The 17,067-nt window shown below is 29.0% G+C and overlaps 1 protein-coding gene across 1 annotated transcript in view; it reads right to left on the bottom strand.

The window, feature by feature from the left end:
- Window positions 1-5,127: 5,127 nt before the first annotated feature.
- The window catches only part of MS3_00009285 (uncharacterized protein), a 37,716-nt gene continuing 25,776 nt past the window's right edge, over window positions 5,128-17,067 (bottom strand). Inside the window, exons 9-11 of the mRNA XM_051217640.1 lie at window positions 16,403-16,491; window positions 9,584-9,788; window positions 5,128-8,496 (exon numbers count right to left, since the gene is read on the bottom strand). Coding sequence (XP_051073951.1) covers window positions 8,368-8,496; window positions 9,584-9,788; window positions 16,403-16,491 — 423 coding nt within the window. The 3' untranslated portion in view covers window positions 5,128-8,367. The remainder of the gene's footprint in view (window positions 8,497-9,583; window positions 9,789-16,402; window positions 16,492-17,067) is intronic.

The following is a 17,067-nucleotide window of genomic DNA, read 5'->3' as shown; positions in this document are numbered from 1 at the left end:
TTTTATGTAAAGGTTTATCCGACATTTGTGTCAACAGTATTTAGTATATGTCTCCACAAAAAGTGGTCATAAATATGTATATATTATAATAATTCACTGAGTAATTCAACCAGACAGTAATTTAATAGTTGGAAAATGTAGTTCTTGTTTAAATTAGACTTTGAATTAGATTATCTTTATTTATATATAAATCATAGATTGAGCGTTTTGGTAGTACATACATTATGGATTGAATGATTAGAAAGAAATGTTCTTTATCCTTTGCATTTGAATGTAAGAACTTATTACTAACTGTGAAAAAGCTTGCTCAAATTAACTTGTTTATCACTTAGGTGATTTGTGCTCTCTACTAATTTAACCGGAAGGAAGTGTTCATATCAAACTTTTCAAGCTGTTTCATACTAAAACATTTTCATATTCCCAATATGAGGATAACTATGTTTGGGATTTTGATGAAAATGTGTTCAGAAACATTGACAAACTGTTCAGTGAAATAGATTAACGTAAACACATAAATGCTAATTAGTCTAGGGACAATATAAGATCTCCATACTTTATCTATAAATTGTACTGTAGGAATAGTTTTGTAAAGATAGGCTTGAGTAAAATACTTCACTTGTAAAATTTAAGGTTAAATTATGGTACATGTACCCCTGTATAAAATAATATAGGTTAAGTCAATACATACTCCATACATAGCGAAATGCTTAGGAACAAAACAGTTTCAGTTTACAACTTTATTCAATGTGTACTTATAAGATGATGTGAAATCTGGAGTACATTTCTGAAAGCATATTAATATGATTATGATTCATGGAATTTCTTTTCAAGGTTCATTGAAACAAAAAAATTAAAACAAATTCCATTCAAATCAATTCATACCTATCACATTTTAGGAGTAACTATACATTTCGTTCTAATCGTAAATACATTTGATATGTTATTATTATTATCATCATCAGCTTTATTCAATATTATATTTTTGGTACAATATAGAATTTTCAGCTCAAAGTATTTCAACAAGTTTCCGTTTCTTTCTTCTTGGTCGGTCCTGGCGATAAATATTGAGTGATCGCCAGTTAGATGTTAGCAGTTCAGTAAATGAACATCTGAATAATGTGCATTCTTTTCGCTGTATATTGCCAGCAACCACATTGTCTCTTATTGAGTTTTTTGTAACTTTGACAACGAAAGGTTGTACACTTTTCAGAAACGCAGCAGAATAGGTCATGCGATTAATAAACATAATGATATATTAAAACAAACAAAAATAGACTTGTTGAAATATTTAGATGGCAGGAACAGGTAGCCCAGATGCTCAAGCAGGCCGCGCTCATTTATGTATATATGAATTGATGGATTTGTTATTACGTTTAAAATATTACCACAATGATAATGTGGGAGTGTTGAGGGAGTTAAGTTGATTTCTCATAGTATTTTTTCATTTCTATTGCTATACAAACCAGTTTTTTACTTATTAATTTCACTGTAGAATTGTATATGCCGCATATAATACAACTAAGTGAAAAAGTTGGTGAGTTTAGCATTAATAAAACAAGGTTTCTTCATTATACCTTGAAATAAATACATACTTCAGGTTATCTGTGACAAAACACTAAACAAAATCTGTCTGTCATTACAATGACTCGCCTGTTGATTTCCAAAAGAAAACATAGAAACAACACTCACACAGTTATGGACATCAAGCTACCGGATCCAAGGTCGATAGTACAAGTTGTTAGTCAATTGTGAAGAAATTTTAATAGCTCACCTATCTTTACAGTATATATTGACGATGTGGTCCAGAAAAACGATTTAAGCTTCACAACTTAAGCATCCAGCTCAGAAAACAAAACACCTCCAGTATCCTTATTTTGAACCACAGTTGTTCTCTATCATCTCAGAACAATTATTTATTACGACCGTAAATAACAAACATCCAGGATTACACTGGTATTAAAAAGAGGTATGATGTAAATAATGAAAATGTAATCACAGAGTTAAACAGGTGGAATTACCAACAGTTAAGTAAAATTTAAACTGATTTAAAGTAGATAGTTTGACGAAATAATCCTTACCAATTTTATTTAATGCAATATTTACTGATGCAACAGTGAAATACCTATATCGTAATTTACTGTTTAGAAGCATTAATCCAGTAAAATCTCTTGCTTGGAATGGGTTTCAAAGAAAATTCTATTGTACTATCCTAGTCACAATTGCTTTCTTTCTTATGTGGATAGTTTCTCTTACATATCAACTACAATATCGCTTGATGTACGTAAATAATTTGCTATGACTTGTTTCTTATTTAGGAATATGAAATTTTATTCTTTATCTTCCATTAGATCTGGCGTTTTTGAATCATATCGAGATAAGAATTAAAATTTGGTAATAATGTATAAATTTTTCCATAATGACAGAGCTTTTCAACAGCTCAGAAGATTATCAAGTATATATGTATGGTTTGGACGGATAAGTAGAATTTCAATACATTTCACTATTCATAAACCAGTTTCAAGAACTGTAGTGAATATAGATCGCATAGTCCTATTTAAGTCCTATCGAAGATATGACTTTGGAACAATTTAAATGTAATCCAACATTTAATTAGGTTAAAATATGGTGTGCCAGTTTTGTATCTAAAAGAACTCAGCTTTAAAGAATAAGAATGATATAATATCTTCGACGATATTAAGATAATCAATATAGCCATCAACAACTTTTTTCCTATAGTAACGAACGATGATATACTAATGTTCAATATTGAACTTCTGAGTTGTGTGTTACTAAGGTTCATAAAATAAAAACTTTGCCATGAATCCCTATTTGTATATGTGATAACAAATAATTATATTTAATAGACTAATTGCTAAGAAGTAAAAATGTCGATTCCGTGGCTCATGTTTTTAAAAAAAATCAACGTTTTTCGCTATTAACATTAGTTGTATTTTTGACCACGGCATTAAATGTTTCTATATATTCATATAATTACTAACTTACAAACTATCTAGGAAATCCAAATTTTATTGGTTGAGATCATGAGTGAAGTGAAGCTAGACTACCACTGAAAACCTGGAAGCACTGGACGGCCATTTCCTCTTATTGTGAGACTCCTCTAAATTTATTGATATACAATCTATGATCCGAAAAATCAGAACTTGTCTTGCATCAAGCTCAATCATTTACTACATTATATTACTTTATGTTTGTAATATATTCCCAGTTTTACACTCTATTAGACGGTCAAGGAAGATATATATTTACGTATAACTCATTATCTCAAAGAATCGCTTATCTGATTCAACAAACAGTATCAATAAATTCAATTAAATTAAGAAAATACTAGGGAGTGGTATTTGCTTAACATTTTGATATGCATTATTTCATATGTTTACATCAGTATGAAGACTAATCACATGGGGAAAATTTTACATGGAATGCTATACATGAAACTACTGATAGTTCAGTGTTGACTGACAAAAATCACTTATCCAATTTTGTCTATCGCCAACAGAGTTAAAAATAATAAATATTGTTTGGAAGGGGCATATATTTCAGTGTACAAGTCATATGAATATTCCAGTATATCATTTCATTATGTGCAGTATATGTAAGCTACTTGGTTTATTCTCTGAAGAACTGGTTTACACTGAGTCACGACACGTCAGAAAATCTAATTTTCATACTGATTGAGATATTACAAATGTATTATTTCACTTGTATAAATCATGTTATATAATCCTGTTGATCAGTAATAAGTAATTATTATCATTGTTGCCTTTCTTGTTGTTAATTGGAATACATAAAATGAAAAGATTTAAAAGTATCAAATCAAAAATGTAACTGAGTTTTCTTGAAAGAAATTAAATAAAGTCTGTAAACATAACTGAGATTTCCAATTCTTTAATTATTTCTCTTGACATTTGTAATAATCAACTGAGTTGTTATAAACGATATTTAACTTAAAAATTTCTATTTACCATAACAACAAGAAATATCCACATAGTTTTTCTTGTTGTTTCATATTCATTTATATCCCCCCTTTTTGATTGGAAATAATCTTATGATATTCACACGACTGAGTGTAATCAAACTTATTTACTTTCTATGTTGATGATTGGCAGCTTTTCCTTTTGTTTTAATATTTTTCTATAATAATAAAATACTGCACTTTAACGATTTATAGTGTTATAACACTTTTTTCTAAATAAGTGCACAAATTACAAAACAAAAAAGAAAAAAACACAGTGAAAATTAACAAAATAAAGACAAATGAATTAGTTCAGATTGCACACAATAATTAGCCAATATTTGGCGCCTATATATTGAGATACGTACATAAAACAAAAAAGTATATTTGTCTACATCTTATTTATTTGGCAGTAATATAATAAAAATTAATGAATAAAATAATTAATTAGTTGATTTTATTCAAGATATTGATTTATGAACTTGTAAAGTCTATTAGAATTGTTAATGATTTCATTGTTTCAGTAAATTCTAAATAGAACACCATTGAATAGTTTCAATACTATTCATTGTTTGTTATTTAAACAATCTTGTAGTGATTAGAGCACGAGTGGAGACAATCGAATGTACTTAACACAAAATTACAGGACTTGTTAATAAAATCTAAGAATCATAAAGCAAATGCTTAATTTGAAAATTGTCTCAAAATGACCCAGACTTCATTGTTCTTGCATTTTTATACAAACTGCATCTTGTTCCATTCTTTACCGTTTGATTCTCTTGTCTCTCTGCTGCCAGACCTTCTGTTCACGACTAACATCATATACTACTTATGTTAATATAAGTAGCACACACCACAATCTTATATTACAGAAAGTAATTTGTTAAATTACTGTTTCCTTAACAGTACGAAGGAAAGTATAGTGTTATTTGTGAAGCACGGTCGAAATAGTACAGTAAATTTACTTTTTATTTTAAAATTGAATACACTTCTACGTTTGTTTTTATTTCCAACTGAAGATGCATGTTTATGTTGATCACTTTCGAAAGCGTATTCCCTTCATAGCTATTGACATAGGATTACGAAAGTTATACATTAATGTCTAATATACTTTTTTTATTTATGCAGCAAGAGCACAAATAAAATTGCTGCTCGTTTTATCAAAATTATTTGTAAAATCATAAATATTTTAATGATTTATAAGTTTGTCCTATTAATGGCTTGTGTCGAAATAGGTTTCTTACAGTTTTAATTGAAAAATCGGTAACCTCCAAAGTCAATCAATTCGAAAGTGAAGGGATACTTTATTGATGATGCTGATTAAATGAGAGATGGCTTTGTAGATCCATTAATGTAGAATGTTTGTTTGATCATGCTCGCCACAGTGTAGATGCTATTTCTTATATAGATATATGTCAGATGTATGAAAATTAAATAATGTATTCGATACACATAAGTATTTAATGCTTGCTTACATGTAAGCTTTACTTCCGTTTGTACTTGAATACAATGTGTTTCAGAATTATATCCTATTAAAAAATTTTATTTGTCATTATTAGTTTTTATCATTTGTTTATCATAGAAATACTTCCTGTCGATCTGTTTCATGTTAGGAAATGTTTAGTTTGTGAATACATTTTTTATTAATTAGAACAGCTTCAGAAATTAACACAACGCCATTAAAGTTTCAATGCATTTTAAATCAAAAGATGGGATGTTGACAAATTGTTTGCAAAGACATAGATAAGTTTTATGACAATCACAAAACTTTCACTTCTTCAAACAAATTCTAATAAATAATCATTTACAACATTTCTTAGATAAGAAAAACTCGAAGAATCATTATATTATTAAGCAAGAATAGCCACTCAGATATACTATTATATCGAAAATTTACTAATAAATCTCACCTTCAGTTGGATATATCTTGTACTTTAAACTTTAAAACAGGACAGGAAGTAAACGTTTATTACTGAGTTACTTCAAAAATAGAGAGGCTACAAGTAGAACCTTTGTCAGAACAAAGTGAAATTGTGGGGAAAAACATATGTACAATACCGTACCATTCATCTATACAACTTATTATTTCTGTATTTTATGAAACATTCTACAGAAAGATATTCTTCCCAAATACAATTCCAACAAATTTACTATTTGTTTGCCAAAATATAAAATTTGAAACACTTAGTCCCTTTGATAAATTTCGATAATGCAATGAGAAGACTAGGTTTATCAGAATTATGTGATATATTTGCGCAATACATTTCGAATTATCTGATCACACATATACTTGTTAAGAACATTTATATATGAAAATTAAAAGGTCAACTAGACAGATTAAGGGTAAGTCATAACAAAGGAAAAATAATAAAGTACACAAAAGCCATGTGAATACCACTCTGGATAATAAATCATTATTACCAGGATAGGTTAAGTGTAAGGACAAATTGTTTTTGGACGCACAAAGGGGGTTTCAATTTCCGTATAGCCAAGGCTTCAATACACTTTAGTATACATCCTTTAAAACTTTTGTGTAACATTACACATGCTGGCTTGATGTCAACCTAATGACCAGTCTCAACCAAATGTTTCTCAATGGAGGATTGTGTCTGTCTATCCAAATTGTTCGAAATGTATTGCGCAAATATATCACAGAATTCTGATAAACTTCTTCTCATTGCATTACCAAAATATAATTTAAATCCATGCAAAAAAAATAATTTAACTCAGAGTTCTTATTTCTGTCCCTATAATATTTGTCAATAAAATCATTTTTATAATGATCATCAAGTACTTTAACATAATATATTCATGATCATTCGTAGCATGTTATTTTTTTTATAACTTCACTTGGTTCGAGTAAGTATTGTTTTTGTTTGGAAAGCATTAATCTCAAACAACATCAAGAAATGAAGGATCTGATGATCTATCTTCATATCGATTTGTGAGTTAATGATTAAATTAAGTAATCTGTATATTCTAGATCACTTCCGACAATAAATATTTTCATAGGTCAACTAATAAATTTTACAATCATCATTTATCATCAAGATATTTCACTTAATGTGTAAACCTTTTTAATGATTAAAAATGAAAAGAAATACATTGATGATTCTATCTATAAATATATTTTATGAATTTTTTGTTTTTCGAATAAAATACAATAGAAATAGAAGTGCTACAATATAATTGCTAGCTGATTATAATACATCAACACAAATTAATCAACATAGAAATAGTAATTCAACACAAACCAATTTCATACCGATATTAACTATTCATACAGACACATTGACTGTTCAATAAAATCTTGTATAAATCAGATTAAATATGACCAGTTTTCAATATTTTTAGTTAAATGGAGAGTATTTAGAAATGTTATTATCTTGACTTTTTTTCATAGTTGCTAACTGTCCCAAAAACATTCTTTCCAAATTATATCTAAGTACTCATTATTATGATTATTATTTTTTTGAAAATTTATTTTCGTTTTGCATAACAACTACTGTGTTCTTCACATTCTATTGTTGTATTTTTAAATGGGTAAAATGTAATTTACTCATTTCACAAATAGTGAAAATTAAAACAATCATGAATCGAAATTTAAAGTGGGAAACAATGAAAAGAAACTTAAATCATTAACAATAGAAATCAACGTTAATTAGAAGAAAACAAAACGATTTTTTTTAAAAAAGTTTACCTACAACTATAATAATAAAATAACCGAAAACATTTAAACTATACTAAATAAAGCTCGTCATTATTATTATTATTATCTTCTAATTGCTTTTAATTACTTTATTTATTGAATGAATACAACTAGTAAAATGTATAGGTAATACCGGTCAACTATCAATACGATACAATACTGAACAGATCTATTACAATATTACTTTTAAACCAATCGTAATATAGATTGAATAATATGATAAATCAGTATATATTCAAGATATAAATTTATATAGAATAAATTTACTGAATAAAATGATAATGAAAAATCATATGGATTTCAATGAAGAAAAAAAGAAAACAGGAACCTTCTAGAAATTAGGAGTTTGAGTGTATTGTCATTAAACGTAATAATAATAATAGTGAGATAAAAAGAATAATGAATAAGACACATTTGTATATCAATCAACACACATCAAGAAGAGAATACTTTAACTATAAAATAATGTTTAACAAATTTTATTTTGAAATATTCGAAAAGAAAATAAAGTGGAGTAGAGTAATTAATGAATAAGGAAAATACACTTAATTTTTTTTATGATGTCAGTTGTATCAGTCATGGTTAAAACGTCACGAATCATCCAATGTATATGTATATCGTATTTGTATTCATTTTTGCTAGGAGACATATATGTATTGTAAATACCCTGGCTAAATAAATTATATTATTCATCCGATTGAAGTCCTGCATTTAAAAGCATGAAATCTCCATTGATTCGAATATGTGATAAGAATTGAAGAGGATAATACTGTTCAAAATTGTACATCATTGATTCGTCACTATTAAGAAGTACCTAACAGTAAAGATAATAATATAAATAAAGTTTATAGTGTTGATTTTAGAAAAATTAAGTCAAGTTAATAGAATCGATAATGTCAATCAGTATAACTAAAAATAGGACGTTGATTCATTTTTCAATAGGAAATCTCCTGACTGTTTTAGCTTATGGAACAAATAGAAATTTCTATGAACGAAAAGTAGGACTCAATAACAAAGTCTAATTTCTTGTCAATACACATGAAAAAGTTCAGTAAAGCTTTAAATGTGTCTCAGGTTTCAACTGAAAATGTATGTACTATAATGAAAAAAATTAATTGCTTCAGAAAGATCTGTCATGTAAAGTAAATTTTCAGTTTCTGTTATTAAAGTAGAAAATTTAATTCCCATAAATGGTAGAAATGAAATTTATTCAAGGTAAAAGCCGTACAATATTACTAATAGTGTGGTGTATGGTACTTATGTCTACAAACAAATTGGTTGTCCCCACCTGAGTATTCATTCACACTAATAATAATAATAATATGCAACCTAAATTATTAATGATGACAGTATGATTCAGTTCAGGTACATTTCTTTCGAAATATGGAAAGTCTAACTACAGTAATTCATGATTCAATCAGCATGATTTGTTCATAAATACATCTCCTAAAAACGAATAATGATATACTAAAACTATAACAAGATTCTGCTTTGATAATCTTTTAGAGTAGGAATAAAAACACGTACTGTACTAACAAAAGAGTAATTTTAGATATTTTGTGCTACAAATATCAATTAATTAGATATACATATACTAGTGTTTAAAATCTAACCACTACATCTAATATTTCAGTTCTCAAGTCTGTTTCCGGGGGGAAAATGAGGATTTTCAGTTGATAATTTTTGAAAATGTAGGTATCACAAACTCATCAATCACTGAACTCATAAACATGAAGTTAACTTTAATAGAAAAAGTTTGAATTTTGTGATGAAACACTTTGAACGTTAGAAGTTATAACTTTAATCTCAACCATTGTTGTCATATTGATTTTTTAATTACAATCAAAGGTGATTACCAAAATATCAATTAAATAGAAATTGAAATTGGTGAAGTCACTTACCTTTAGTGTGTTATTGTACCAACTGAATTTCATTTTACATATCTGTTCAGGAATATATGTTATCTCTTTTTCAGCATATTGAATATTATTTGTTTCTTTTGCGATCTCTTGTATTATTAAGTTACTTGTCTCAAAATTCAGTAGGATTTGCATTGAGACAAATTCAGAGCTACTGATAGGTTTATAAACATATTCGATGATGACTCTGTAAAAATAAACATCAGTAAGACCTATAAAGTATCAAATTAATCATAGATAAACTAATAATTAGTCTGTAGAAGTCTCAATTTTGCTTAAAAAAAACAGTGACTTTTCAAATAACTCAAATGTCGACAGCTCCGAATGAACAGGTGATTATAAGATTGTAGATAAATTTTATTGAAAGGTTTTGTCTTACGAGAAATGTCCTGGGCTCGACCCCCTGTGGTGTTGTGGATCTGGACTTCCGAGAAGTCCCATACTAGGATAAAATAGTTGTTCAAGGCTTCCTGCTTTTCAGCGGCTGTCTAACTAAGATCAGTACGTGATAGAAACTATGAAAATTGATAATTATAAGTAAACATATTATATGCATAACTGTGTCATTTAGGCTTTTCATGTTACTGTTGCAGTGGTTTAATGAGTCAGGTTAGTGATTAGTACGAGTAAACAACGAAGCACTGGAAACCCATTAAACAACACAGTTTAGTTCAACAAGTTATCAACACACAGAAAATAATTTTACGATAGAATTTAAATAACAAAGCTAAGCCTAAGTAACGAAGTTATTTTTGTAATTTAAACAACTTCATTCAACTCGAAAATGCTTATTTTTAAGCCGGAGTTAGCAAAAAGACTAAAAGCGGAAAAGTGGCTGTCAGAAAAACTGTAAACAGATTCACATATAGCAATAAGAGCAGACATCAGGACTTTATGTGTAGTTAATTATTGATTCATATGGTGTATCAGTTTACTTCAACGTTGGCTATACGGTCTATTGTAGAAGTGACATACCAGAATGTCACCTAGCTTTCCTTTGATTGTCTTCACTAATCTAACGTAAGACATAAAGGACTATGATTACTCGAATTTAATTAGGAACATAACATTTTGCGTATTTAATCTAAAATTACAATTATTGTCAATTGTAGAGATTACTGACAAAATGTTGCCACACATACAACACATAATGTCAAAGTGAATTTGTCGTAGACTTTATAACTAAAGTATAGAAAACATTCTAAACTGTAATATAATGTGTATTGATAACAGTATGGCAGAAAGAATGATGACATTTACTATTTTTGTTTATTATCTTCAGATCCTGGAATAAGTAGTCTATTCACACTACTTACTTGATATGCCAGCATTTAATTAAATAACTTAGTACATCATTAAAATTCGGATCTACAGAAATTCATACTCTATTCTTTCATATTAAAAATGTCACACTTCTCACTTAATAACACACACAAATACATAACTATGTCTCATTTAAATCACTTTGGCCACATTGACTTGATCAAATCTGCTTTTTTATTGGTTGTACTAAACGGATGCGCACTGCTGAGGAGTCCTCTACTGAGACGAAATGGCCTTCAAGTGCTTCCAGGTGGTTTAACATTGATCCATTTGTGATTTCAATCAAAACTAAATAATCTCAACAACCCTATACTGATAACTATATATTTTCGTTTTGTTCCTTTGTACTATTTAAACTTGAGTTTATTCCCCGAAGAAGTTCTGATAATGAGTCATGAAACAACACAAATTTTAATTTTCCTACTGGTCGAGATATTACAAATATATTATTTGTATTAGTAACAGTCTACTCAATGCTCAGGTCGTCTGAAAATATAAAGTCAAACTTTGGTAATGACAATTGCACTTGCATAAATGATTAAATAACTGAAAGTCCTAGTTCTAATACAGTAAACATCTGATAGATATCTCTCTTTATCCTGATGCTTTTAATGTAAAAATACGTTCTGTATACGGAAGTCATGTTGTGCACCTTTGATCCTGAAGTTCACTAGAATGCAAGGTAAAGCTGATGTTTATAAGTTTGAAGAAATTAAAAAGTTATGCTTCGTGAGCTGCAATTACTTGAAAGTATAATTCACGCGTTTTTAGTACTGTAAATAAAAGTTATGGTTTTGAAGTGAAAAATGTACTTGTATTATTTTCTGCATCTGTCAGAGGCGTACCATGTTAGAGTTGAACATACTAAACGTCGAAAGTGAAGATTATACAATTTCAAATGTCAGAAGAAGATCGCATATCAATTAAGAAGTTAGAAAAATAAAATAAAATGAAACGAAACGTGTAGGAGATAATAGTCTACTTAATAATTATAAGAAAGGTGAATAATAAAGGTGATAATAATGACAATAATTACGTATGATTCAGCATATTATATACATTCTGTCTTAAATAGAGAAAAACCCAATAGTTATATGACGTTTTGTGCACATCGTTATCTTATTCTCTCTGATAAGATTCAATTTACATATTGAATTTGCACAGTTGGAATAAGATCTTGTTAGCAGCAAGATTTGGAACTTTGATGCTTAAGCATTAACTAAACTTAAATCCTAGCCTTAACGTTGATCATTTTCTCGAATAAATATGCAAGTCAATGATAATAAATCAACATCACTTCATCACTAATCAGTAAAAGAACGTTTTGCGTTTTAATTATAAATTTAACTTTGAACAATAGAACGATCTGAACATGTTTATGCAGTTTGACATACACATGAAACAAGCTTATTTTATAGATTCACTAAAGTTCATTTTAAAATGTTTACTAATGAAGGTAATTAGTTCTTTTTCATAAACCATATCTTATATGATTTTAGTTAAACCATTGTGTTTTTCTATTTACACAGTAAATATAAGAATATTTGTAATCAGAATAAATATGATCAAATTAATATTATTTAAGTTATTCGTATGTGCGTAAACTAGAGTGATAAATTTCTGTAATGTGTCACTTGTGTAATAGCGATTGTGTTTCAGTACACTGATATTGGCATAAATATCATCACTTTACTATGGATACATGCACATGTGAATAGTCAAACAAAAGCTACTTTTATCACATGCAAAAACAGATATACACAAAAGTATGCTTACATTGTAAAAAGTTATTCCATTTAGCATAAATAAATGAACACAAGCTAAGCATCACCAATTAACAATACTTAAATGAAATGACAGACTAAGTAATCACTGAGTTACGTAGATTTATTGATTAAGATGTAAATGAAATCAACTACAAATAATTTTATTCACTAGAATGCTGTTAGAGGTATGCCTGAACACTGATTACCACGACGCACAATGCTGACCAGTGTTAGGGATGGTTGGAAGAGAATTCGGAGTGGCCAAACCAAAAACGTGGCATCGGCCTACAAAGTCACTAACTTCTGGTCTGAGCCATGTTGGTAGATGCTGACTACTTGGTTGGGGTTCACGTGACTATTCCAACCAACGGTTGGAGACTCTGGGTGACAGCGCTCAGAAACGATCACGACGGCGTAGGTGTATACACTGTTTGTCTTCCCTTAAACCGTGAGATTAAAATTGCTTTATAACTTTCTTTCTACGAACTAATTCTTTCTTTCTGTATCATATCCCTATATAAAATCTTTCCTTTATATATTACCATCACTGAATTAACTACTTCTATGAATTTGGTGTTCATCTTGTTGTACCAACGAGGTATGGCAACGTGGATCGATGCATATATGTGCCTGGTTCTACGTTGTAGCTGACTGACTGACTGATTCACTCTAGTTAGCATCACTAAACATCAGATGGACAAAACTAAATCTTAGATCGGATGATGGTGTTAAAGCTAGATATTTTGTAAGCAGAACTTCTAATGTTGCCATGGTAATGTCTATATATATATATATATATATATATATATATATATATATATATATATATATATATATATTCAAAACGAAATATAATTTTTCATTTAGAACTCTTTTTCCCTAAAAGTTTATTAATTCAGTGATACTTCGAATTAATGAGAGTTGAGGTAAAATAACTCACCACTCATTAAAATGAAAGCTACTCTTTTTTCTCCAAAATATAGTCTTAAAGGTGTGAAGTTGATCATCTATGCACTTTTAAATGGAATAATTTCGAAAATGTAAACTAAATAAAACTGTTTGCTGAACATCGACCGGAATTTTCGAAGAAAAGTTTAGATTAAAAGAAATTAAGAGACAAATTAGAACAGTGCACATAGGAGAACGAGATTGTTGTTACTGAGATTTTTATCAAATCTACTACCTTAATATACAATAATATTTATATTCATGGATAAAAAATACTACACTAATCAAGGGAATTCCAAGTTAAAGATAATGATGAAATACATTCCATAACTTATTATGATGAGCAATAAATCGAATTTAATAGTAAGATAAAAGATTTTTGACTAATCATGGGAAGAAGGTCAAAATACTGTTTAGGATATGCGATCTCAAATTAAAACTTTTGAGAATCAAATCAATATCCATTAGGTTGAAATTATATATAAAATTAAATTATTCAGGGTTAACACTAGTCGAGCAATTTCAGTACAGTTTTACTACATTATACGTTTATAGCAAATACTCAATCTAACCATTTGTTATTAAGTTATGGTTTGCCCCAAAAATTTAATTCTTCTAAGTGTGAAATTGTATATTCATATACTCTTGTTCCTCCTACCCTTAGATCAAAAGGTGACGTAGTTCTCATCGTCCAATGTAGAGTCTACTTTCAGATGAATAAAAACTATCAACTTCAAAGGAGTAGCATTTCACTAATTTAATTACCGCGGTCATGTCACGTTTTTTTGTGATTTCTCACATTTGTTATTTTATTTAGTTTTCTGTATATTCTGTTTTTTGGTAAACCATTTATTGGGAAAACAATCTCACTTTTGACACACATTGCATTCCGGTATACAGTTTTTCAGACTTCGTTTTTGATATATGAATGACAATATTTTTTCAGATAAACAACACTGGGTGAATATCAAAAGGCTTCGTCGGCAAAAAAATATGGGGCTTATACACTGGTTAGTAAGGAAGTGAAAATAAGATAGCTTTGTTTACTTTATAGAAGTACAGAGCACAATTGTATCTAATACACTTATTGTAATAGCGTCGACTACTTGATGTGTGAACACTGATATTTCGAACGTCTTATGGGCGCAAAAACAAGGGTTTTTAGCTCTGATTTCCATGTCTACAGTTACACGCAAAAATGAGATCTAATCCAGTTGGTAGAACTTAAAAAAATAAGATGACCATGTTCAAGTCGCGCGAGCAGATACTCGCTAATCTAATAATAAGTATGTTCTTTAGTTGGGCACTAACCATTGATCGACTAGAAAACGACTAATGACGATTTAATTTTAAAAAATAATATTCTCGTACATCTTTCGTTTGAATTTACTCGATGAGAATTAAAGTTCACCAATATATTAACTTATTTCAAGAGTAAAATCTCTAAACAACACATTAAATATATATCACTTATTTAGTGTATCGATAATGTTAGCTTTATCCTTTTCAATAATTACAATTTTTACAAAGTCTGTTGTTGTGCCTAAATCATCTTATACATAAAATTACTATATATCTAACCATGTATATAGTAGATATATCTGATTTTAATGAATTTGTTCAAACCCTAGTTTGTTTTTCTGAAATGGCATTCAAACAGAGGTTAGGCACTTTTTTTCATATAGTATAACATAAATTTAAAATATGACAACTAAAAATGGAAACTTTCGATCGTTAAAACGTCATGTATTACAGATATCTATTAACGATAGGCCAAGTAAAATATTTATACTAAAAACACCTTAAATAAATTTATTTTAAAAGTTAAACAAGTATATTTATAACCATAACTATTTCTAAACAAAGATGGATGGTGACCAGAAGTGGAATCCAGAACGTAAGCTTTGTCTTATTTGAGACTTGTTAGCTGGATGTACTTGCACCTCAGATTTGGTATTCACTCTGAGACTTGAAGCCAGTACCGTTCGCTTCAAACGTCATCGCGTTATCCACTTAGCTAGTAAGTACTGATATCCACTTGCTTGTGCAATTAGGTGAAGTTTAAATTCACTTGGTATTGTTTACTTGAATCCTCTCATTGATGTTTAGGACTGCAATTGATCAGTCGCTTATTGAGATATGTGTATAATATGCGTATTGCCTCGATATTGCCTTAATTCACAGAATAAACATGAACCCTGAGATGCAGGTACATCCAGCTGACGCGTCTCTGATAGAACGAAACGCGCGTCCTGGATTCCACTGCTTCCACTATCCATTTTGCTTATCATGCTTGTGAATTAAGGCAATGTACATAGTGAGCACATATACCAATAATAGACTGATAAATTGCAGTCCTAAGCATCAATGGGAAGATTCAAGTAAACAATACGAAGTGAATTCATAACTATTTCTGTTATAATGTTATTGAAACGAAATACTACAAATACATAATCTAATAAACTTTATTGGTAATTAGATGAAAGCATACTATCACTTATAATAAAATATCAACTCCTAGTTCATATCTCCATTTTTTCACTACTTCAATTAAATCACCGAATTATTCATTGTGATTAAAACCAGGTTCATCTATTGTCACTCCTCTTTAATCTTTTTGTACTACGTCAAGTTATTGACAATGCACTTGATAATGTGAACGCCATTAGTCTGCATGCAAATATATATAACTCAACATTTTCTTACAATTAGAAACTAATATGTAACTATAATTATAAACATTTAAAATATCTAAAAGACTTACCTTTTGGTATCAGCAGTTAGTTTTGTTAAAAGATTTAATGTGTTTGTTTGACGGGATTCATCTTTCATATGAAGAATAAGTGGTAAACACTATATGGGAATAAGGAAAGAAAGAAAATATTGATAAAAAGTGTCTTAACAAAAAACATCCATTTCACAGAACTTAAAATGAGTTTGTAAGTAACTTGTAGGAAGTGAATCATAACCGTATTTTAATTTTTACTCTAAACAATGTTCATTCCTTGTAGGAATGAAAGTTTACCATGAATTTATTTAAACACACCAATATGTGATAGAACACTGCTTCGCTAGTGGGTTCAAATGTGATCTAGAAAGTTCTATAATGTTGCTATAACATTCATAATTACAGTCGATCGACATATTAGTAGCTGACATAAAAGTTAACTTATAACCGTGCTTTACTTAGGACCAGTTTATCCATGTTAGAATACGTCAACTCAAGTTTATAATGTATAGAAGATGTGTCTACATAAAACATGTTAACGACCTCATGATATAAATAAACTTAATTCAAAGTATTTGACTTGTTTCATCAATATTCTTACCACTTGAACAGTTTAAAAACACCAAATTTAAGGAATATAGTGCACTCCTATTGTTAAATCATAAATATTCCAAACGACATTTAAGTTCAGATATATTCTA

This window comes from Schistosoma haematobium, chromosome 1 (assembly GCF_000699445.3).
Source record: "Schistosoma haematobium chromosome 1, whole genome shotgun sequence".
Lineage (NCBI taxonomy): Eukaryota > Metazoa > Platyhelminthes > Trematoda > Strigeidida > Schistosomatidae > Schistosoma > Schistosoma haematobium.
Note: the sequence above shows the minus strand (reverse complement) of the source record. Positions and strands in the feature narration are given on the sequence as shown.